Here is a 23836-nt window from a genome sequence, read left to right on the forward strand (position 1 = left end):
TAGGAAGAACCACACTTGCTGCAGGACAATTGCTCTTGTGTTTGAGCTATACACTGCAAATATTCTTCTAAGTCTTATTCCTACATCTTTTCCCTTACAGATATTTCAGCTGGAGAAGTTTAAGTTCTCTAGAGCTTTCCCTTTGGGATTACTAGAAGTGCCCAGCTCTCAGAAATCTGATTTCTTAGCAAATCTGCAGGGAAGTGGCTTTGGCTGCATTCCTGGTTGCACAGGTGGCTTTGGGAGGGATTCCATCTGCCCAGTGTCTTTGGCAGATGGACGCTCTCTGTGCTCAAGGTGTGTCCACCCCCAGCACCTGTCCTGGACAGGCTTCCTTGTGAGGGTTGCTTGTTTGTTCCCCTTTCAGTAATTTAGCTCATCTGTCACTCAGCTTTTACATCACAGTGACAGCTGTGTTCACCACATCTCCTCCATGTGTGGACTCTGTTACCTGGCTATCACCAGGAGCTGTTTGCTTTCTTTCCTGGAAGTGCTGACTCCTCCATGTCTGGAGGGGCTGATAGCCAGTCAGTGCCTTTCTTCCCTGTTTTTCCAGGCTTATCAGTTCAGGCCACTCACAACTCTTCTTTTTTCCACCCTTACTTTCTTCTTTCAGGCCTACAAGATTGTGGACATAAAATCATTTGGAGTCTTTTTACTCCCTTTGCTGGCCATTGATTGATATGCATTATGTGCAGGCCTTAAAAAATGCAGATCTGAGTGATCCCAAAATATACCAATGACTTCAGCATGTGGTGTGCAAGCCAGCACCACTTCTTTTCCAGTATGACAGCAAAACCTCCCCTCAGCCATTCAGCACTAGGTTTCCTCTCTGCTGCTGAGTGTCCATCTGCTCTGCATTATTCCCATCACTGGGCTTTCTCAAGTGCTTGTGTGTTGCCAAGTTCAGTAACTCAGCATTCCCTGTGTGCAGAGAGCTCCTGTTCCTTCCCTAACACTCTTCTGCTTTGAGCTGTACCCAGATATGCTGATAACATTGACCCTACACCTCTGTGTGTGTTGGCAAACAGAACTTTGGATATCTCATTTGCCCCAGAGGGTGCTGGCACTGCCCAGGCTCCCCAGGGAATGGGCACGGCCCCGAGGCTGCCAGAGCTCCTCCAGGAGTGTTTGAACACAGCTCTCAGGGATGGCCAGGGTGGGATTGTTGGGGTGTCTGTGCAGGGCCAGGAGTTGGACTGGGTGATGCTGATGGGTCCCTTCCAACCTATATTGCTCTTATAATAAGATTGTTATGTGTAATAAGGCTATATACATAACCTCACTTTAACCTTATTGATTTTCATATTGACAGGCTACCCTTATATAACACATAAGCTTATTGGTTTGATTGATTGATTTTTACATTGACAAGATCCCAGCTGTGTGGGGCCTAGATACAGTGCTTGGGTTTTTTCCAGCCAGCATCTCTCTGGAAGGAAGGTGGGTTATTGTGACTCTCAGCATTGCCAGGGTCACAAGCTCAGCGTGCTGCCAGGAGTGCAGGCTGTATTCCTTGGCCATCCCTTGTCATCCTCTGATACAATGGATCTCAAATCAGTACTTGGGTGGCAATTGATGCTGCACAAGCCATCACTGAGTGCAGCTCCCACTTTCCCAGCGTGGTGAGCTGTGCTGTGCTGTGCTGGCTGTAATAACAAGTTGCTTTTGTCACTCAGTGAGGCAGATGTGATTCAGAGACACCCAGGGACTAACTGGCAAGGAGCTGTTAGAAAGGACTGATTTTTTGAAGCAGGCTTTCAAATCCAAAAATGGAAAACTTGAATAATCCTCTCTCTGTAGGTGCCCTCACAACTCCTACCTTCCTCCTCCTCTTGATCCCACCAGGCTTCCCAATGGTTGTCCTTGCTTTTGCCTTCCACAAGACACCCTTCTTTCACAAATACCTGAATCAAAGCTCTGCACTGGGTTTTAAACAGAACTGCTTATAGACCATCTCCTTTTTTTTCCCCCTTCATCTCTTTTATCCTTGCCCTGTCTCTTTTTCCTGAGTTGCAATCTATTTGAAACAGTTACATATTTATCATAGATTGTGCCTGTGAAAGCTTTACTGGGGTTTGGAGATAATTGGATGTGTGTTCCTACTCAGTCTTGTTCCACTGATCCATAAACAAAGCAAGCAAAGAGAACACTTCCTGAAAAATATTTTTAGATATTAATTTATAAAAAGTGTATCTTAGAGCCCCAACCACCTGCAACAGACACAGGGCAGGTGTGTGTGACAGGGAGAGCTTTGGAGCATGCTCTGACTTGCAGCAGATAGAGCCCTTAAAGCTGGAAAGGACCTTTAGGGTCACCAAGTCCAACCATCAGCCCAGCACCACTGAGTTCACCACTGAGCCCTGTCCACAAGAGCCCCCAGGGATGGTGACTCCACCACTGCCTCAGGCAGCTGTGCCAGTGCCTGACCATCCTTTCAGTGAAGGAATTTTCCCAGTATCCAATCTAAACCTCTGCTGGTGCAACTTGAGGCCGTTTCCCCTTGTCCTGTCCCTGTTCCCTGGGAGCAGAGCCCGATCCCCCGGCTGTCCCCTCCTGTCAGGGAGTTGTGCAGAGCCAGAAGGTTCCCCCTCCTGGTGCTCCAGCCCCTTCCTCAGCTCTGTTCTCTTCCCTGGAGCATCACAGTGCCCTGTCTGTCCTTCTCCATCCATGTTCATATCAGTGTTAGTCCTCTGCACATGGAAACTGGGAAGAAGAGCATGACAGTGAAGACAGTATTTCCACAGTGAGCTCATCTAACCCTTGTTAGCTGCAGTCTCTCTCCAGTTTGGTCATGTCCCAGCACCCTGTTATGAAACAGTTCCAAACCACTGTATCTGATTTATTAATATGCCCACATTCAGTATTCATGACTGCAGGAGGAGAATCGGACTCACAGTCACCTTTCCTGATTCTGCTTATTATTGATCAGTCCTAAAATATCTGTCTGGAAAACAACCTGCAAGGTTATGCTTCAGTCCTCTGTTTTGAGATGCCTTGCCCAGCTAAATAACAGCAAGGTAGGGCACCTTCCCAGGGCTACGTGCCCCTGCCAGGGTTTAGCAGCACCTCTGGGACTGGCAGCCTCCAGAAATACTCACTGCTAAAACCCAGCCTTGCTGGAGGACTGCTTTCAAACATTTAAATATTTCATTGAAATCCCCAAATGCTTTTTCTAAGTTACCAATCCAATGCTTTAAATATTAAAACCAGTCTATTTATAAAGCAGCAAACACTTCTCAGCCACAGAGGTGAGCTCCATGGGATCCAATCAGTCCTGACTTGCAGTGAGACAGAGGGAAAAGGAAGGAAATAGAAAGACAAGCCTTTTGGAGAAGTAGAAAATGGAGCCATTAATTTTGCCACAGCACTGAAAGTAAATGTTTACAAACTCATTTTGCCAGGATCTGTTGGTTAATAAAGAAAATGAAATCATTCCTTGGAAATAATTTTTCCTTAGGGAAATTATACATGTGAGTGATAAGGAAAGTAGGCTACAGTGCATGGAGCGTGGCTTGGTGGTTCTACACGTGGGCAGTTTTCAGTGCCCTTCCCTTGCATAGGCTGTAAGTGGAATTTTTTTGGGAAAAAGAGGGCTTTTCCTCACAATCTCTGTCCATGTGGGACCTCTTACAGGTCACTGCTTCCAGGTATTTTCCCCACCTGTTTGCTGAAGGTTATCAGCTCCCTCAGTTCAGAACTTGGTAACTGGAACTCAGCAATGGTTTCAGTTCAGGGAAGCAGGGCAGGTGGGAAGTTCTGAGGAGAAAAATCACCCAACTGCAAGGGGAGTGTGGAGAAATGGAATGTAGAGAGAAAATCAATAGACAACACCAACTTGGACTGAAATCACCAGAAATTGAATCACAGCCCTCAGTGAAGGGTCTGGAGCACACATTTGAGGTAGGGAGGAACAAACCCAGAGCTGGGGTTTGGTTTGTCCTGCAGCAGTGAAGTGACAGCACATGGGGCTGGAGCAGGTCCAGGGAAGGGAACAGAACTGGGGAAGGGTCTGGAGCATCAGGAGAGGCTGAGGGAGCTGGGAAGGAGGCTCAGCCTGGAGATGCCTAAAGAGGCTGCCTGGAACAGAGGCTAGACAGTGTTAAAGCAATAAAGTAGGGATTTATTAAAAAGCCTTTAAAAGGATACACCTTGGGCAGCACTAGAGCCCAGTTGTCCACCCAAGATGGACCCAAGACAGATGACTGGTCATGAGTTTTCACACTTTTATAGTTTGGGTCCATTTACATATTTGGGTTAATTGTCCAATTCCAGCTCCAGGTTCTGCAGTCCCACCCTCCCAGGTTCTCTCCTCAATTCGCTGCTGTTTGCACTTTCTGGGCCTGAAGCTGCAGTGGTGTCCTTGGTTCTGGGGCTGGAAAAGGATTGGTTTGTGTGACTGAGCTGTGAGGAGAACTTGCTAACATCATATATGGAGTTCAGAGTCACACACCAATGCAGTACAGAATCTGAAAAACATGAAAGTTTGAACTTAAGGCATCACTGGAGAGAAGGAGGCTCAGGGGGGACCTTCTGGCTCGGCACAACTCCCTGACAGGAGGGGGCAGCCAGGTGACAAAGGACAGGAAAAGAGAAAGCAGCTTCAAGTTGCAGCAGGGAAGGTTTAAATTGGATATTGGGAAAATTCCTTTATGAAGAGGGTGGTAAGGCATTGGAACAGGCTGCCCAGGACAGGAATGGAGTCACAGGAAATGTTCAAAAAGCCGTGTGGATGTGGCACTTGGGGATGTAGGTTAGCAGTGCACCTGGCAGTGTTAGGTTCACAGGAATTGATGTTAGAGGGCTTTTCCAACCATAATGACTTTCTGATTCAGTGGTGTAGGGAGGAGCTCCATTAGTGTTTTTCTTGAGTGATTCCAAGGCTGCTTTGTTGCTGGGATGCCATGAGTACCTGTCCATGAAGCCTGCAGAGAGTGATAGGCAAGATCAGGGCTATTGCTTGGCACACCACAAACTATCAAGAGAGTTTTTGCATTAAATACATTTATATAATGGTGTTTTCTACCCTGCTCTAAACAAATGCTATTTTTTATAAAAATTCACTCTTTTTTGCCCATTAGTGCATCTTCCCCCTTTTAAAATCCTGACAGCCTTCCCTGAACTCAGCTCTGACTTTTCACCTGACTGTCCCCAGAAGTGGATTTGTGCACCAGCATTTGCCATCTATTTCCAGAACCCTCATTACCCCAGGAGATCCCACTGTGCAAGCCTTCCAAAGGTGGCCAGAGGTGACACAGTTCCATGCTCCCAGCACAGAGACCACTGAAGCAGTTCAAGTTCCTCTCAGCTGTTGTGTTTGATTCAGTAAGGAGATAATAAAGGTGCATTTCTGATTTAGGTAGTTGTCTGTAAAGCAATTGTTTGGATTTTTTCCCATTGGTTTGAAGGTTGGGGTGGAATACTTGAGGGGCAGCAGTTACAGTGTAGTGGCCCTGTTCAGTGTGATTGCAGTCTTTTCCTCCATGGCCTGGCTTCCCTGTGTTTGCAGCATGTGGCTGAAGAGCTGCAGGACCTGCTGCAGTGGCTGATGGGAGCACCAGCTGGGCTGAAAATGAACCGAGCCTTGGATCAAGTCTTGGGCCGCTTCTTCCTTTATCACATCCATCTTTGGATCAGTAAGTGAAATTGTTTAACTTTCCAGCCTTCCTTTTCATCTCTTCCCTCTGAGTGTTTAATGTTTGCCTAGAGGTGAGTAATGAATCAAAATGCACTTCTGCAAGTACAGGCTTGTCTGAGAGTCTTCCTGCTGTGGGAACTGAAGCCAAAGTTGGATTCCCACACAAGGAATTCATGCATATTAAATAAAGTGCTGGTATTGATGCTCTGCAAGAAGTGCAGATCCTGCTGGGGCTTAGTTCTTTGGTGTCACTGGTGGTGAGTGTCCAGGGAATGCACTGCTGTAAGGTCTTTTGTAGGGTTTTATGGTCTTTGCCATGTGAGAGGTAGCTCTTGGGATAGGGATGAGAAATGTGCAGGGATGCAAATGCCAACCCTGTCCTATCACCAACTTCAGCTTAGTGCAATTTTATTATTTCAGGTTCTACCTTGAAATAACACACTCCTGTTATCCTTGATGGAGGAGTACAGGCACAATGAACATGAACTCCATAGTTACTTTACAGATTTACTTTGCTCACCAGTCAAGTATGGTCTTGTTTCTGTGACTTTGCCCCACTTTGGTGATGAAAGAGACTGTTTGTCCACACTGCTTTATTTTATAAAAGGCATATGAGGTGGCTTTTGTGGGAAGAGCAGAAAAACAGGAATGGTTGCAGTAAAGGTTGATGTGTACAGTTAAAAATGTGCTTAAGAACCTGGGCATAAATGTAGAAAATCAAATGTTGCATTCCTGGAAGTGTTCAAGGCCAGATTGGATAGAGATTGAAACAAGCTGGTCTGGTGGAAGGTGTCCTGCCCATGGCAGGGGGGTGTCACTAAATGATCTTTATGGTGCCTTGCAACCCAAACCATGCCATGCTAATTCCATGAAATCCCTTGTGGAGAAAGGTGACTGCTGTGTTCAGGCTATGCACACTCCTCCCCATGCTCCCAGTGCTGCCCCACCTTGGGGCAGAAACTTGGGCAGAAAGAGTTTTTGTTTGCCCTCCTGAAGAGAAGGTGGCATCTAAAGGAGTTTCCAGCTTCGCTTCTGTGTTTTCGTGGCTCTGATTTCTGGAGCAGTGTTGTAGGGTGAGGGGAATCAGCCTTTTGAGAGTGTCAAGAAGGAGATGCCCAGACAAGCACTGACCCTCTGCCATGTCCACCAGGCTACATCCACCTGCTGTCCCCCTTCATTGAGATGATCCTGTGGTACGTGGGGCTGTCGGCGTGCCTGGGCCTGACCGTGGCTCTCTGCATCCTTTCCGACATCCTCGCCCTCCTGACCTTCCACATCTACTGCTTCTATGTCTACGGGGCCAGGTGAGTCCCCTCCCTCCCTGGCCTGTCTTTGGAAACACCTCAGGCTGTGGTGAAGCATTCAGTCCTGCAGTAGGTCTCCTAAATTCACAGTTTAACCCACAATTAATTTCTTGCAGTCTTTTAAGCCTGTAGAAATGATGGCCCCAGTAGTACAAGCAACCCATCTTTCATTTCTCCTGCAATTAGATATTTATCTGTCATGGTAGTGACCTGGAAAAATGAAACTACGTGACAGGCAGAGGACAAGAAAGCAGCTCACTCCATCACTTTGATTCAGCCTCATAGTACTCTCCTCCATGTGCCCTGCTAGAGATTTGGAGGGGAACTGGAGAAGAATAGGAGGAGAAGGGAATCCTAGTTTTGAAGAAGCCCCAGAACCCCTGTGTCTGCCCTGCAGCAGAGGTCCTTGCCTGCACTGTGGAGCACAGGTGGCAGGTTTGGGGTTACAGGGGGTCTGTGACACTATCCTGGTGTCATTGTTTGGAGGGTCCTGTGGCCTGAGAGCTGGGCAGAGGCTCAGAATGAGTAGGGGGACTGCAGGGGGCACATCTGGGGCATGTTTGGGTTCCTGTGCAAGAGGTGCCCATCACTGTGCTCTATTCCTGCTCTCCTCTAACTTGTGCTGCACCAAGGAGTCCCACAGGCCACAGGATGTGCTTGCCAGGCAGATGGGATACACTATAAAGGACCTTTTGCCTTATAAAGTACAGAATGGTCATTGTCCCTCCTTAGACTTTACAAACAGCAAACAGCACAAGAACAAGTAAAATCTTTAAGAATGGGTAGTTTAGGGAATGTTTGGAAATACTGAGACCTGATTTATGAGCTGGGTCTGTTGTGAGCATAGATCTTACACCCAGAGTCAGTAATGTCAGGAGTGGGAGGTCTCTTCCCAACACCTGCAATTACTGGAATTTCTGTGTTGGTCTGTGAGGAATGGCCTTGCTCATCCTGGTTGTGCAGAGTAGTAGTAGGAAGTAGGAAAAGCATTTTGTCAGCTGATTGCTCTTCCCTGGAGCTGCAGGGAGCCAGCCTACCTGTCTTGTGTTTGTCAGAAGTACAAAGAGCTGTGTGCTGTCCCCATGGAGAGCCAGGAAGAGTCAGCAGTTACTCACAGCCACCACAGCCCCTTGAATTCCTGCAGCTGGCAGGAGGAAGAATTTGCTGGTTTGGGTGCTGGTGAAGCCTGAGATCCCCTTCTGGAGCAAACCACAGAGTGAAACAAGGGCAGGCATGTGTGTGCAGGCAGCAGGGCAGGTGGGGCAGGTGCCACTCCAGCAACACCCACTGGGTGTCATGTCAGGGGGTGCAGGGAGAGCGTGGCCTTAGTCAGAGCCATGGGCAGGTGTGTGCCAGAACCTGGAGGAGTTGTCCTGGGCTGTCTCCTGCCTAGGCATTAGTGCACCAAGCTGTGCCTGCCAGTCTGGAGGCACCCTGCCAATTCCTTGAAGCAGCTGGTGTTCCTCAAACCAGATTCTTCTCTTAGATGAGACTCCTTGCCTCTGCTTTCACATTGCTGCTGTGAAATCTGAGCAGCCTCTACACCTTAGCTAGCCTGGTTTGCCAGTCTGGCTTTTGTAGCTCAGGCTTTCTCAGACTCTGTTGTGCCCCACACATTGGTCATGTCCCTTTTCATCCCTGTATGCTGGCAGTGTTGCCCAGGGCACTTTGTGCCTCCTCTCCATCCTAAGAGCTCTTTTTTCCTTGATGTTATTCCATGAAGAGATGTCTGTTTCCTACCCCTTGTCACCCCAAGTTTCCCTGACTGTTGTAATTTTTCTGTGAAGGAAGTAGCTCGAAGTTTTGTAACACTAAGTTCTGAAAGCCTAAGAAAGGGGTGCAGTAGGGGCCACAAGGCATTTTGCTGGTCTCTTCCCACTCTTAAGGATTTTTAGACCTGTGGTTGCTAGAGAAGCTGCAGGGGCTCCACTCCTCTCCCTTGTGTCTCTGCTGCAGAGGCTCAATTGCATTGCATTGGCTCAGGTGTGGGGGTAAGACCTTGGCCAGCCCTGTCTGGAAGGGTGTGAAGGCAGGGAAGGGGACAGATCTGAACTGAGGAGACACAGTTGAGCTTGGGGAAATAGGATTGCTGGTTCTTTTCATAGAATCATGGAATGGTTTGGGTTGGAAGGGTCCTGAAAGCCCATTTCATTCCACCCCTGCCATGGGCAGGGACACTTCCACTGTCCCAGGCTGCTCCAAGCCCTGTTCAGCCTGGCGTGGGACACTGCCAGGGATCCAGGGGCAGCCACAGCTGCTCTGGGCACCCTGTGCCAGGGCCTCAGCACCCTTTTGCTGCAGGGAAGGTGTTGCCATGAGGCTGGTGATTGCTGCAGCTCAGGGCATGGCCTGGCCATTGCCCTCCAGTGGCCCAGAGCTGGCTGCAGCAGCCCCCATGCCAGGGGCCAGCCCACACAGGGCTGACTGAGCTCTGAGCCTTTTTCTGCATCGTTGCCAGTGGATTTCTTTTGGCAGCCCCAGCTCTGCAGGTGGGTGAGTGGGCATGGGGCTGTGCTGGTAACAGCTGGGTTGTGCTGGAGCTGGGAGCTGCCAGCTGTGCTGCAGTCTCCTCTTTCTCAGGCTCTACTGCCTGAAGATCTACGGCCTGTCCTCGCTGTGGCGCCTGTTCCGGGGCAAGAAGTGGAACGTGCTGCGGCAGCGGGTGGATTCCTGCTCCTATGACCTGGACCAGGTAGTGCCACAGTCCTGGGGACACCCCAGGGCACTGCCCTCCCCTCCTGCTGTCTGCTACTGGGAGCACAGGCACAGGAGCCTTTGTGGTGCCCAGAACAAGGACATACCTCGACACTGAGCCCATGGCTCTTCTGCTGCCTTACAGCACTGCTTGACTGCCCTGCAGCACCCCTGCATTGCCCTGCACTGTTTCCCTGCCCTCCAACACCACTTGCTTTCCCTGCACCACCTCTTCCCTGCCCTGCACCCTTTCCTTACACCCTATCCCTGCTCTCCAGCATCCTTTCCCTTTCCCTTTTTCTTCCCCTTCCTCTTTCCCAGCCCTCCAGCACCCCTTCCCTTGCTCAGAGGGCCATGTTCTGGCCAGTGCAGAGTTGCCTGAGCAGCTGCCAGGCACCCAGCGAGCTGTGGTGGGTGCTGCAGATGCTGGCAGCTCTCAGAGCCTGGAGTGGGAATGGGGGAGGGATGGAGGCAGTTGGAAATGCGGTGCCCAGCAGTGTTGCCACAGTAACAGCCGTGGCAGCGTTTCTATTAAAAGGCCCCGTTTCATTCACATTGTGCTGGAGCCTGGCCCACACACTCTCACTCAGGCAGAGGCAGTATTTTGTGAAGTGCTATAAGCTCTTTTTAATTTCTGAAATGCCATGCAAAAGTCCAGCAGAGCCTGAACTGCTCCAGGCAGCTGCAAACATCACTGAAATAATACAATAATATTTGGGATCTTGCAGGGTCAGCACCTCTCTCTATTACAACAGATAACCCTGAGCTGCTTGCAGCACAGCTGAGAGCTGGCTTTCTGTTTCTTTGGTGATTAAAAGCCTCCATGCCAGGTTTGCATCAGGGCTCACTCCCTGTGTACTTTGAGGAGAATTGGTTTGGCACTTCAGGCTCCATCCTGCTGCTCTGGAGACCGGTGGGAATTGTGCCACTGGCTGGGTGGGAAGGGATATTCAAAGCAGACCTCAAAAGACTTTTGGAGGTTTGAGCAACTGCAGTGGAGTGACAGGAGAAGGGAAAAACAACTGCTGTGAGGAGAATGGGTTGGGTTGTGATCTATTCCTGGTTACATCCCTAAAGCAATGCTGATCCACCTCTGTGCTGTGGCTGCTGGGTTGTTTTCTTTCAGGATATCCTGCAGCCATGGTCCCTGTTTGCAGAAGTTGCAGTGCCCTATGCTCCTGTGGCCTCTCTGTTCTGGAAGTGGTGACTGCAAATAGAAGAGTCAGGTCCCTGTTTGGTATAAATCTGAATTTCTCCCACTTGGAATTATTTAGACCTATACCAACTGGGCTGGCCCAGAATAAAAATAACTTTTTCTGTGGGCAGTGGAGCTAATGACACCTGCTTCCTTAGGGATTTTTCTCCTTCATCCTCTAAATACTGCTCCCCAACTCCAGCTTCTTCGTCTCTCCCACCTTCCCAATAAGCAAGAGGCAGAATTCCAGTGGCTGGGCAGCTCAGCTGGTTGCTGCCTTGGGGACTGTTTATCACCTGAATTCTGTGAAGTTTGCACCAAGTGTCTGTACTACTAAAACAAGGAGGAACAAAAGTACTTCTCCATTCTTTCCAGAATTCCCATTCAAATTACCACTTCTTTATTCTTTTCCACATTTTTCTGGTAAAATCTTATCAATGGCTCTAAAACCTTTGGGGAGAGAGTGGAAAAAATGCAAGATCATGTAAGCCTTGTTTCCTAAGGAAACCAGCCTGAAATGGGGAATATTGAATGTTGTCTGTAAAGGAAAATTGCTGTCAGGATCCAGCTTTTATTTATCTTTCCAAATGTACTCCCATAATAAGGAGTTTTGAAGAAGGCCCAGGGAGAGGAGAAATACTGAACATATCCAAGGTAACAGCATTATTCACAAAGGCAAGATAAAAACACATTAAGGAGTCCTGCAAACTTCCATTGCCTCAGAGTCTCCAATTTTTTTATTTGTAAGTATTTTATTTTGCCATTGCTCTGCTCATGACTGTGTTTCCTTTTTCCCTAGTTATTTATTGGCACTTTGCTGTTCACAATCCTGCTGTTCCTCCTGCCTACAACTGCACTGTATTATTTGGTGTTCACCCTGGTAAGATTTAACCCTTGAAACAAGTCAAACACTCTTTTCTGAGGTAGCAAAAAATGGCATCCTAGACATTTATGGTCACCCATAAAGAAAACAAAAATGTGGGTCTCTTAGGAAGGATTCTCCCACAGCTCATATTTGTGTTTTTTCCAGAGGGAATTCCCAGCAAATCCTGGCCAGCAGGACAAACTGTTCCCCCCTCTTTCTCTCAGAAGTTGTTTTTTATGTTTCCATCCACATCTATGGTGATGGCCTCTCTAGTCTGATCCAGAACTTTTTTTTTTTATTTTTTTTTCAGCCATTTTCCTCAGAGGCTGGAACTTCTTTATTTTTCTTTTCTTCCCCCAGTATGACCAGTCCTCTCCACAATCTGCCTGGAACCAAATTTTCCACAGACAGTGGCCATCACATGCTTCCAAAATCTTTTTTTTGAGCCCTCTCTTTTCAGATGAGCTTGGCAGCAGAAAATAACTGCAGTGTGACAAAAGGAGGTGCTTTAGTCAGGGACAGAAAACAGAGCAGGAAGCTCATTTCTGCCTGCTCTGCTCTTGCTTAAACTCTATGTGGGGTTCCTTCAGGCTGAAATGAGCTGTTGCAGCTCACTGTTGGAGAGGAAAATTTACATTCACTGGTACACAACGATGGAGTTGACTCAAAGTGGGAGAATTTGGGCTTCTTTTTCAACTGTGGCTGTTGAAAGTGGAATAGTTCTCGTGTCCTTGCTGGTCACAGCATCTCCAGCTGTAAGATTTACATTCCAGTTACCCTTAAACCCAGATTGCTGGACCCTCATGCAGGGTCTGGGTGCTCAGCACTTCCAGACATCACACCTACTTTGGGAGGCTTTAACTTAGCACACAGCAGTGTTAGATCAGGAATTTACAAGTGTTGAATCTCCTGTTTCCTGAGATGCTCTGTTAAACTGGTTTTTGTAGCTGCGGTTGCTGGTGGTGATTGTGCAGGGCCTCATACACCTGCTGGTGGACCTGATTGACTCCCTGCCTCTCTATTCCCTCATCCTTCGCCTCTGCAGATCCTACAGGCTCGCAGGTGAGTCCCTCAGCTCTGCCCCTGCAGCACTTCAAGCATTTTGCACTATGTGCTTGATTTTGGTGCTCTGGGTCACTCCTGAATTGAGGATGCAGTGGGGGGTGGAAGAGCCTGAGGCTCGAGTTGTGCAGGTGTCCCTACTGTGAGCAGGATGAGGATGTCAATGAAAAGAAATCCAAACCTGAAGCAGAGTCAGGAGTACCTTTAGAAAGCCCTTGGCCACTAAAAATGGCATCCAAACAAGCACCAGATAAATGAGGTCACTTTTATTCCAGTTCTAGACTACCAGGTCAGGTAAAACTTCTGTGAGTCAAACATGGGTGGAACTGTGCCAGGGGAGGTTGAGGTTGGATTTCAGGAAAGGTTCTTCCCCAGAGGGTGCTGGCACTGCCCAGGCTGCCCAGGGAATGGGCACAGCCCCAAGGCTACCAGAGCTCCAGGAGTGTTTGGACAGCACTCTCAGGGACAGGGTGGGATTGTTGGGGTGTCTGTGCAGGGTCAGGAGCTGGACTAGATGATCTTTTCCCTTCCAAATCAGGATATTCCATGATTCTGTGAAACAAGCTCATAACTTTGGGTGTTTGGGCTCTGAAACCAACCAAATGACAAAAATACTTGTAATATCAGCTGTTCCAAAGGGTTGGATCTACAGTGCTTACAACTCAGTGAAGCTCTTTCAGTTCTATGCTGACTTTGACTGACTGGAGCCCTGACCTGAGGTGTTTGGATGAATATCAAAGCTCTGGGCAGAGTTCAGATAATCGTTCCCTTTTTGAGACTAATCTGTCACCATTTTGAAACCTGTCATTGTTTTTCCACTTTGGGTAACCATAAACCATGGCTGGCACCAGAGTAAGGACTCATTTTGGAATGCTTTTGACTGTCCACAGCTATGGTTGATCTAGTTACAGTCAAGCCCATCTAAATTATTATCTCCCATCCTTTTAAAGAGCATGCAGCAGGAATTTAGCATAGAAGAAAGAGCTTGATCATCAGTAAACCAAGGCCAGTCATCAAAGCAGAGGAAGCTCGAGGCAACCTCAGCAGCTTTGTCTGCTGGAGAGCTGCCAGGCTCAGTTTTGGGAAGGTAGAGCTGAGCTGTGTAACCAACTCTGTTGCTTTTCCATGGGAGCCTTCAGCAGGTTCCTATGAATTTCCTGGCAGAAATATCTTAAACCCTTCAGGGCTGTCTTTGGAGAACAGGAGATGCTGCTGAAGAAAACTGACCCAGTAATGAGCAGGATGTAGGGCAGGAGGAAATCTTGGTGCCACTGAGAGGTGCAAGACCATAAATTCCTTTAGGTTATGTAAGGCCCCAGGTTACTCCTCCTCATTCCTGTTCAGCCAGGTCCCTGCTGCAGCAAACAAGCCCCCACCCAAACAGGGGATTGACTTCTCAGCTGAGTTCCTTAACTGGCACTGCAGTGCCCTGGTGCCTGTGAGAGGAAGAGGCATCTCTGAGCATTTCTGCAGCCTATGTTCCTGCCCCAGCACAAAACTGTGGCATGGCAACAGGAACAGATGGAGCAGTTGAATCCAATTCAAGGACTTCAGAGAGTACACATCACATGATGTGCTCACTGCTGAGGTGCTGCCTCCCTTGTCAGAGACTCAACTTGGAGAAGACATCCTCTGGCAGGTGTTTGGGCAGCTGGTTTTACAGGCATCACCAAGGTGGTTCTACCAACATGAATGGATAGTTTTTGCTGGTAGGAAGGAGGTGGAATTCAGTTCAATTGTGGTATGTGACCTCCAAGTTCTTTGACTCAGTGTCTGAATTGACAAAATACTCCACCGATGAAGCCCAGGCCAGGGGTAGGTGAATGATCCATCCAGACACCAGAAACTAAATGCATTTTTTCTTTACACATCCAAAGTGAAATATTTGTGACTTCAAAAAGCCTTTTTTTATCTATATCACAGCTGATGTCCTCTGTGCAAGAGTTGTGTGCACCCAGTGCCAGTTCAAGGGGTGCCACTTTGGCTGGAATGTGGATTCACAGCATGAAGAAGGGAACAGCAGGGGTTTCAGGGCTCTCAGACTGCCCACACACAAAGGTTATCAGCATTGTTTGATTGTGAACAGGCCAGCTCGTTTTTCCTGTACTTTCCTTTCCCAATATTCACAGTGGAAATGTTGAGACAGGCTTTGTCATAGTTCTGTAGGACCTGCCACTATTGCTAGAGTACAAACCAGCAGTGCCCACACTTGAGTGTGCTATCATGTGAAAAAAAGCAAATGAGTTCATGTCCTGACCTCTCCTGTGCCATTGCTGATGCCTTTGTACAGGAAAAGCAGACCCCTGAACTCTGGAGTTGGCTGGAAGTCACAGAATAGTTCAGGGTTCTGTGCTGGAGTGATCTGCAGGAGCCTGAGCCTTCCTGCTCTTGCTGTGAGGAGGGAACTGCTCAGAGTCCTGAGCACTGCAGTCATCTGTAGGCCATTCTAAAATGAATTTATAGCCTTTCTGTGCTCCTATTTTCTTAGAAGTTTAAGACTCTTGAGCAATTAAATAATCTAGGTAAGAAAGTGTTGGCTTGCAGCTTTAGAAGGGAGGTGTGTGGCCAGGACCTACAGAAGCAGCATTTGCTGGGATAGTGGGCTGTTCCTGAGGTGAGACTCCAGACATATCTGAACCTTCAGTGCCTGCTTGTTTCTGTCTCTCTCTCACAAAGTCTGCCAGAAAAGTAGTTCCTGGAATGCCTTAGACACTTCCTCATAGCCAAAGCTCTGTGAATCACATTGAGCACTTTGGTCATCCAGCACATTTGCTTGTTGAGGTCCAGGGTACTCAAACATCTATTTCAAGCCACTGGGGAAGCACCTCTATCAATATAATCCAGCAAAATGCAGCTAAATCCCTCCTGCCCAGGACAGGAAAAGGTTTATGATTAGGGGAGAGAGTTTAAACAAGAGCTGTGTGCTAGAGAGAAGTGTTCCATCTCAGGAGTGAACTGTGTGATTTTAATTAATTCAAAGCTTGACAAAAAATAGAAAACATTTTGATTTTTCAGTGTGCAAGAATCACAGAGATACTGCAGCAGTAGCACTTACACTTAGAATGGTGAAGGGTTTTATTTCTGTTTGTGCTCCTGTCAGTGTTTGATCTGTGCCTTAGTCTTCCTTCTCTCATCTTCTTACCTGCAGGAAGGATTAACAGGGCATGCTTGGCTGGAACAGGTTTGCAGAGATGGATTGGTGGTTTTATTCCTCTGAAGTAATTTGACATCTTTGTAAGAAAAAAGCCTCTCTGGCCCAGGCTGTTACCTTTGAAACATTGTACTAAATCTGTGTGTGCACTGTGTCACGCTTGGAATCCAAAATCTTTCCTATTTATCTTTACAGTATTGGCAATCAGGCAAATCCAAGAGGAAATAAGAATGTGGCAGGTTTGATGGGGTCAGCCTGTTAAAAACATGTGGATGCTGGCATTAGTGGGCAGGGATTGCTCTGAAATGTTTTAATGCCTCCAGGTCAGCCACTTCCCTGAAACCAGAACAGATTTGCACATGTGTCCACATAAGCACAAATTAGGCTGCTGCTAACATGGAGTTCCCATTCTGATGGAGGTTTGGGAAAAGTGGAAAGTTTTTCCAGTCCCTCTGTCATCCTCAGGTCTGGCTGATTTCTAGGCTTTGTGTTTACTCTAGGACTGAGTTTTTGAGCTGGATGTGAAGAATTACTTTTAATGGAGCTGTGTCATTAGGCTTAAAGCATTGTAGAGATAATCTATGCTTCCTTTTGAAAAAGTGGAATGTTCCCAAATCCAGAAAGGTTGAAGACAATTTCTAGGGAATCAGGGCTCAGCCAACAGCACTGGGCAGCAAATGCATGGTCTGTGCTCCAGGCATGGAATCATGGAATATCCTGAGTGGGAAAGGACTGCAAGGACCATGAAGTCCAACTCCTGGCCCTGCACAGGACACCCCAACAATCCCACCATGGGTTTGCTTTCCTTGTTTTGTGTCTTTGCAGCTGGAGTGAAGTTCAGAGTCCTTGAGCAGCAGGATGAAAAACCTCTGCGGCTCCTTATGCAGGTAAGGCCCCCGTGCCTTCCATGACAATTCCTTCCCCACAGTGACCCAAATCCATCTCTGCTGCTCCCACTGAAGGGCTCCACTTCAAAATTATCAGCTGTAAAATGCTGAAACAAGGGAAATAATCTCACATTGCTATGGCTGGCTGCTGCTTTTTGTGCTTTTTGATGCTCTTCTTGTGTCCTGTGTTTGGAGAAAATGCAGTGCCCTGGATGGTGTGAAGTGAAATGTGGAAGAAAGGGAGATAGGAGGAACACAGAGCTGTGTTACTTCTGGGATTAAGACCTCATGCCATTATCACCTCCTGGCTCTGTGCAGCTTCATGTGACAATTGCTGAACACTGGGAGAAGCAAAAGAAGGCAGTTAAACCATCCAGAATGAAACAGCAGGAAGAGCTCTTCCCCTCCAGAGTGCTGGAAAGCCTTGGCTGCTCCATGAGGCAAACAGAACAAGAGCCTGAGCAAAATGAGAGACTAAAGGGCCTCCTGCTTTTCTCCTGAGTTGCCCTGGTGAGGGGTATGGGCAAAGCTTACCTGTGTTTTATAACCCCCCATTCCCACACTCTGGCATCAAAGATACTAAAGGAAATTATCCTCTGAAAGGAAATGAGGTGTTGGCAGCAGGGAAGTTCTCCTCACGCTTTCAGGAGTGAAATTTCCATCTCCTGACCCAGCAGGAACACAGCCATGTTCCAGGGTGACTTTTCTTGCTCTGTGCATCCTAAAGAGGAGAGGCTGCCAGTAGTGTATAGCACTTATAAAAGCCCTTGGACACTGGGGGAGTGTGTGGGAAGGACTTAACTGCAGCTTCTCAGCCCTTTTGTTTTTTCCATCACCAGTCCCACCCTATTTCAGCAGAAGTCAAACTAGCAGGGAACCAGCAAACCAGCTAGTAGCAATTCCAGAGGGAATCCCTTCTACAGATGTCTTCTAGGGCAAAACTAGCATTCTTTAAGCAAGCTGTCTTCCCAGCTCCTGCCTTTCAGTAGGATAGTGGTGTTAGAACCAAAATCTGCCATCCTCTGAGGCCAGGAGATTCCAGGAAATGGAAACCTGACACCAGAGATGAGGCACAGGAGCTGCTGAGCAGAGACTTTGGCATCAGTGTGTTTGAGAGATGAGGTGGATGGAGGGAAAAGACCACGACTTAAAGAGCAGAGGCAGTGAGTCATATGACTGTGATGAATTTTCCTTGGACCACTGCAGGAAGATCCATTTCTATCTGGAATATAGCACAAGTCATCACCTCACGAAGTGGAAGTGCTGCAGTAGATGTCTGTCCCAGCCTTCTGTTCCAATAATAATGAGCAGACAGTCAGAAAAGGGACTTTTTTCCTCTCTTTGTGCTGGTGGAAATGAAAAATGGGCTTGTGTCAGAAATCCTGCTGAATATCCCACTTTCTGATAGGCCTTTGAAGAGGGTAATCTAGAAAACCCTTTTTAAATTCTTATTTATTGTACATGGTGATGTGCCTTGAGAATCTGCAGTGGCTTTGCCCCCTCTCTGTGTGGAGCCCTCTTGGAGCAGTGCCTGGTGGAGGTCAGGCTGGATGCATGGACCTACACCCAGAATAATTGCAGCTGTAGAGGATAGTCTGAGCTGTCCTGTGGGGCACTGGTAATGGATTAGAAATCAATAATGCTGGCTTTGAGCATTCCCAACCAGCTCCTGGTTCAGCTAAGGGATTATTTTTGATTTTCTACGATACTATCTCTGGAATGCAAAGTCCAGACCCTGGAGGGGGGCAGAGGATGGGAGATGATATTTCCATTCCAAATGTTTCTTAATATTCTTCAGGAAGTCTTACATAGGTCAGTGTTTTCATTAGTGTTTAAAGTAATTTCTGTTGCTGCACAAGAAGAAATATTTCTGGCAGTGTGGGTCAAGTGAACCAATAGCCCAGGGAGAAAACTGGCTTTAAGCTGAAGGTGGGCAGGTCTGGAGAAAAAATTTGGAAAAAATTCTTCCCTTTGAAGGTGAGGAGCCCCTGGCACAGGGTGCCCAGAGCAGCTGTGGCTGCCCCTGGATCCCTGGCAGTGCCCAAGGCCAGGCTGGACAGGGCTTGGAGCAGCCTGGGATAGGGGAAGGTGTTCTGCCCATGGCAGGGGTGGAATGAGATGTGCTTTAAGGTTCCTTCCAACCCAAACAGTCTGAGATGCTGGGATTCTAGGACATGGTGAGTTTGATCCATTCATGTACCTCTGCTGAGAGTCTCATCTTCTCCAGCAATTGCTTTGGAAAGGGTTAAACAAGAGAAGAAGGGAAAAGGGAACAGCTCCATTGGGATGGACATTCTACCAGGTTTATTATAGCTTTGACCTACAGAACTTTCATAAGGGGAACAAATATTGCCTCTTCACTAATAATGAGTTTTGCCTGCTTGCTTCCATTTGTAACAGGAGAGGCAGGGATGTGAATTGTTCTGGGTATAAGGAGCCCAGGTTATTGCAGTGGCCATCAGCACTCTGCCCAGGGATGCTTCTCAACAAGAAATGTGTGCAGACCCAGCCCACACAGCTAATAGTCAAAGGGACACATGCTGTGTCTGTCCCTTGTAGAGCAGCACTTCCTGTCCTCCTCCCCCAGCATGCTTGCACTTAAGACACTCTGCTTTGCCTGCAGCTGAGGAAATGGGCAGAAATAGGTACTCAGATTTTACAGCTGTTAGTGCTTTGGCCTTTTCTTTTTTTCCCTGATCATTCTTTTCTTACAATTTTTCCTGCAAGCAGCTACCCTGGCCTTTCCCCTAAACTTCTTATAGATGCTTCTGTGTACAGGCATTTCCTCCTTCTGCTTGAGCAATCTTGTACTTTGAAATTAATTTTGACAAAGATCTCCAGGATTAGTTCTAATGAACTCTTAGCTCAGCACCACTTTCCAAGAGCTCCATCTCTGTAGGCACTGGGGGTTCATCCCTCACCACTCCATGAGCTCCAGGCAGCTAAAGCAAGCTGGTGGCACAGGCAAACTCCCAGAAACTCAGATGCTTTTTCAGCTTTGACCAAGTAGTGACTCTGTGCATGGGTTTTGCTGTCTTTCCTTCTGTGGCTGGATTCTGTGCTGTGAATTACAGTTTCCTTTCCCAGAGCTGCTTGGTTGGTTCCAGCAGAGCTGAACTCTTTTACTAGAGAAGGATGTCCTTCCATTTCTCTCCACTGGCCAAGCTTTCCCTGCCTGTGTAAGTCCCCATCCCTGGGCATCTCTCATGGTCTGTGCTCTGAGCCACATCATTTCTGTGCCATCTTTCTGGTCCTTTGGAGGCTGTGCTCTGCATTCTTTTCATGTGTCATGTCTTGCCCACACTGGATCCATCCTGTGGACTTCACCTGTCTCCCTGTCCTGAATGCTTCACTGGGGTGAGCATTTCCAAGGTCTGACATGCTTCTGTCACCCTTTGTACAGTTAATGTGTCTGTTCACATCCCTGTCTTCAAAAGGTCAATGCAGCAACTGGGAACCATGGTCAGATTTTTTGTAGGCACAGACTTGGGGTGGTGGCTGAAGTCAAATTAAAAAAAAATTAACTCGGCCCAAGGAGACTTAATTGAAAATGGTAATGAGGAGCTCTGTGGTGTGATCCTGTCCTGCTGGGACTTGGTTCCATTGGGTGGTTTCAAGTGACACCAGGTTTAACTTAACACACAGCTGTGGGCTGAGTGCTTGTAACAGGTACAGCTAAACTGGTCTATTCCAGAGGAGTTCCTGGAGTGCCAGTGCATCCCTAGTGCAGTACTAGATGTAGGTTTAAATTAGATATTAGGAAACTTCTTCACTGGAAGGGTGGTGAGATGCTGGCACAGCTGCCTAGGGCAGTGGTGGAGTCACCATCCCTGGAGATGCTCAAAAGCTCTGTGGATGTGGCATTTGGGGACATGGGTTAGTGGTGGCTTTGGCAGTGCTGAGTTAAGGTTGGACTCAATGATCTTAAAGGTCTTTTCTAAATGAAAAAATTCCATGACTCTGTGATTCTATTGCTGTGTGCTGTCTCTCCAGCCACTGTCCCCTCCACTCTGGTGTGTAACACGTGCCCCTCTCATTCCCCAGCTCTCGTGCTGCTGCTTGTCTGCTGCTCTGCTTGGGAATGATTCTGGTAACACCCCTTGCCAAGCTCAATTTGTTAATGTTGGGGGATGCTGGAGAAGGATAAGCAGCCTCAGCAAGCCAGGGAGGGATTCTGATGCTGTGTGAGGAGCAGGACTGATGCTTCCCTTGCTGCTGTCCCTCTTTCTCCACACAGATCAACCCCCTCTCCTACGGAGGTGTGGTCCAGACCTACAGACTGCCCACCTACAGCTGCTATCCCAGGGACTCCTGGGCATCTCTCTGCAAGAAACTGTTCCTTGGGGAGCTCATCTACCCTTGGAAACACAAAGGAGACAAGCAGAACTAAATACAGTGGGAAGAACTTAGGAACTTGACCTGGAAAACATGCCAACTCCTAATGCTTTGGGACCAAAGGCTGCTCAGAGCCAGCAGCTGCTCCATCCCTTTCAATAGATTTTCATAACATAGGAAGGGCTGAATTTTTAAAGGCAAGTATTTTTAAACATTATTTTTCAATTTTCTCCTCCCTTACACTGTGTTTGTATATTATGCTAATGATTATTTTGGAAGCAAAAGGTTACACTCGTCAGTGCCTCATGAAATCAGCGCTCAGTGTCATGGAGGAAGCAGCTTCCAAATGTTCTGGTGATGAATTTCTCCTTCCACGTCAGCTCACAGGGCTGTAGCAAAGCAGCCCCTCAGGTAGTTCAGAGCCACAATGCTGTGGTGCCTCCAGCCAGAGCATGTTTTGGACCTTTTCTGCTTCAGCCTTCAAGCCAGCTGATCAAAACCATGTGGAGAATCAGCTCATGAAGTCCTGTGCTGAAAACTGAACAGCTGGGTGTCTGAGTTCATGGGATATTTATTAATTTCTTTTGAGGAGGGCTTGCACTCAGTCTCACTGCAGCACCAGACAAGGTGCTGAAAGAGTGAGGCTGGGAGCCCAGAAGCACAGACTGTTGTATCATGATTCTGTGATTTCTCTTAGGGGAGTTTTTGGCTTTGGATAAGTTTCCAAAGCACATTAGTGCTTGGCTTTCCATGTCCTGGTCTCATTTTGATGTGACTCCTATTCTCTCTCTTGGAAAGGGTGCCTGTGCACTGGAGGGTGATTCCCACTGGGTATGCTGTGGTTGTATCAAATTTAAATACAGTCCTTATCCAAAATACACTTCCTCCAGCTCTGCTCATTCCTCTGCCCCAGCTCAAACAAGGAGTCAGCATCACTGTACCCTGCTTTTTGCAGATGAGGGCTGTGCTGGATCCTTCCCCTTTTGCCCTGGCTAAGGAGCCAAAGATGGAGGAAGAGGAGAAGGTGCTGTGGTTGCAGTGCCCAGCCCTTCTCTGCATGGCTGCCTCTGTATTCCAGTGGGTGTTGGCAGGGCAAGGTGCCCTGGGGCTTTAGGAGCCTTCAGTCAGTACTCCCAGGGACAGGGGCAGAGTTTCCTACCCCAGCCCTGTGTCTCATCCATGTGCTGGCAGCTGTCAGAGAAGAGAAGGGTTGTGCCCCCTGCTTTAAGACATCCCTGGCCAGATGTATTTGGGTTGTCTGGAGCTGCTAAAAGCCTCTCATGGTGCAGCCACTGCCTCTACAGGCAAAGCCTGAGCAGGAGAGAAGGAAGCTCTGCAGGCAGGTGCATGGTCCAGCAGGCAAAGCTCTAAGGCCTTCAAGTTTTCTTTGGGACATGTGAGGGCACTACATGATGCCCTGTCACCTTCAGCCAGGGCACATCACTGGGGAAAGCCAGTGTGGCAAAGCCCCCACCATCTGCCACTGCAGGCTCTGGCTGGGACATCCTTGCCTGCAGAAACTGGAGAGAGCTTGTTCTTTGATGATCTGTGCTTAAAACTGCTGTGCAGCATCTTTTTGTCCTGGAATTATCACTGCCTGAGAGATTCTCTGCACTCCAGTTGGGAATAACTGCAGGCTGTGATCCATTTAGTGGATGAATGGTCTAAATAACATTTTCACTTCAGCTGAAGTCAGAGTCATGAGCCCCATCCTCACCTGACATTGAGCAGGGCAGGTTTACACCTTACCTCCCTCTCATCTTTCCCCTGGAGCTCCTAAATGACATCCCCTGGTTCCTCCCACACCTTCACAGTTCAGTTTGCTGACTGCTGTGAGAAACTTTGTTATTTTTGGTCTTGTGAAAGTAATGTTTCTAATATCCTGCATTTTAAAATCTTTCTGTGAGACCAGACAGTTCATGATGGTCCTTGGGGATCAAATGCCATGAAAGCCCCAGAGACAGCACACAGCCATGAAAACCAGCAACTGTGACCTTCCTATTGGGAACCTGCCAGATGTATCAGATGTTCCAGTGTTGGGTTTGTTTACTAAAGGCTGATACTGACTCTGGGGTGGGGAAATACCAAACGGAGAAAAAGCTCCTCCTCAAACCTGAGATCCTGAGTCTTCTGCAACAGGGAGCCTTGAGCAGCCCAGCTGGGCAGTGGCAGCTCCTTGGGGGGGCAGTTGTCCTGTGTCACCTGAGCTGGTGACTGAGCTGCCTCTCTGCTCCTCACACTGGGTGTTCTCCTTGCCCTTGATGGTATCTGAGCATCTGAGTTGCTTCTGCTGGATGTTTGCCATGTCTCTCCTCTTCCTTTCCAGTCCCTGCTGTGAAGGAGTCTTCCTCCACCCTTTTCCTACTCTGTGCAGAGACACTACAACAACACAGCAGACATCCTGCTCAAGAGCACTTGACCTTATGTCATCTCTCTAATTAGAAGTTAGGATCAGCCTCATCTTCCAGGGCAGCACAGACTGGCCCAGCACTGACATTTCCTCAGGGAAGAGGCTGCTGGAAAGGCTCTGGCTCTGATTTATCCTCAGATCCATATTATCCAGAGCAGCCCTTGGATGAGAAGTAGTTAAAAATTCCAGATCTCCCATTCCTACCACTCACCCCTTATAGCAGGCAGCAAGGAGGCTTTGCCAGCCATCAGTCAAAGACTCTAATCTTACAGACTTTTTTTAATTCTGCATTTCC

The 23836-nt window shown here is 47.9% G+C and overlaps 1 protein-coding gene across 1 annotated transcript in view; it reads left to right on the forward strand.

Moving 5' to 3' along the window:
- The window catches only part of PIGQ (phosphatidylinositol glycan anchor biosynthesis class Q), a 36281-nt gene extending 12463 nt beyond the window's left edge, over window positions 1-23818 (forward strand). Inside the window, exons 5-11 of the mRNA XM_056502925.1 lie at window positions 5510-5636; window positions 6789-6942; window positions 9523-9634; window positions 11631-11711; window positions 12644-12758; window positions 16735-16796; window positions 21034-23818. Of these exons, the coding sequence (XP_056358900.1) occupies window positions 5510-5636; window positions 6789-6942; window positions 9523-9634; window positions 11631-11711; window positions 12644-12758; window positions 16735-16796; window positions 21034-21186 (804 nt within the window). The 3' untranslated portion in view covers window positions 21187-23818. The remainder of the gene's footprint in view (window positions 1-5509; window positions 5637-6788; window positions 6943-9522; window positions 9635-11630; window positions 11712-12643; window positions 12759-16734; window positions 16797-21033) is intronic.
- The last annotated feature ends 18 nt before the right edge of the window (window positions 23819-23836 follow it).

The sequence above is a fragment of the Oenanthe melanoleuca genome, chromosome 14 (assembly GCF_029582105.1).
Source record: "Oenanthe melanoleuca isolate GR-GAL-2019-014 chromosome 14, OMel1.0, whole genome shotgun sequence".
Taxonomy (NCBI): domain Eukaryota; kingdom Metazoa; phylum Chordata; class Aves; order Passeriformes; family Muscicapidae; genus Oenanthe; species Oenanthe melanoleuca.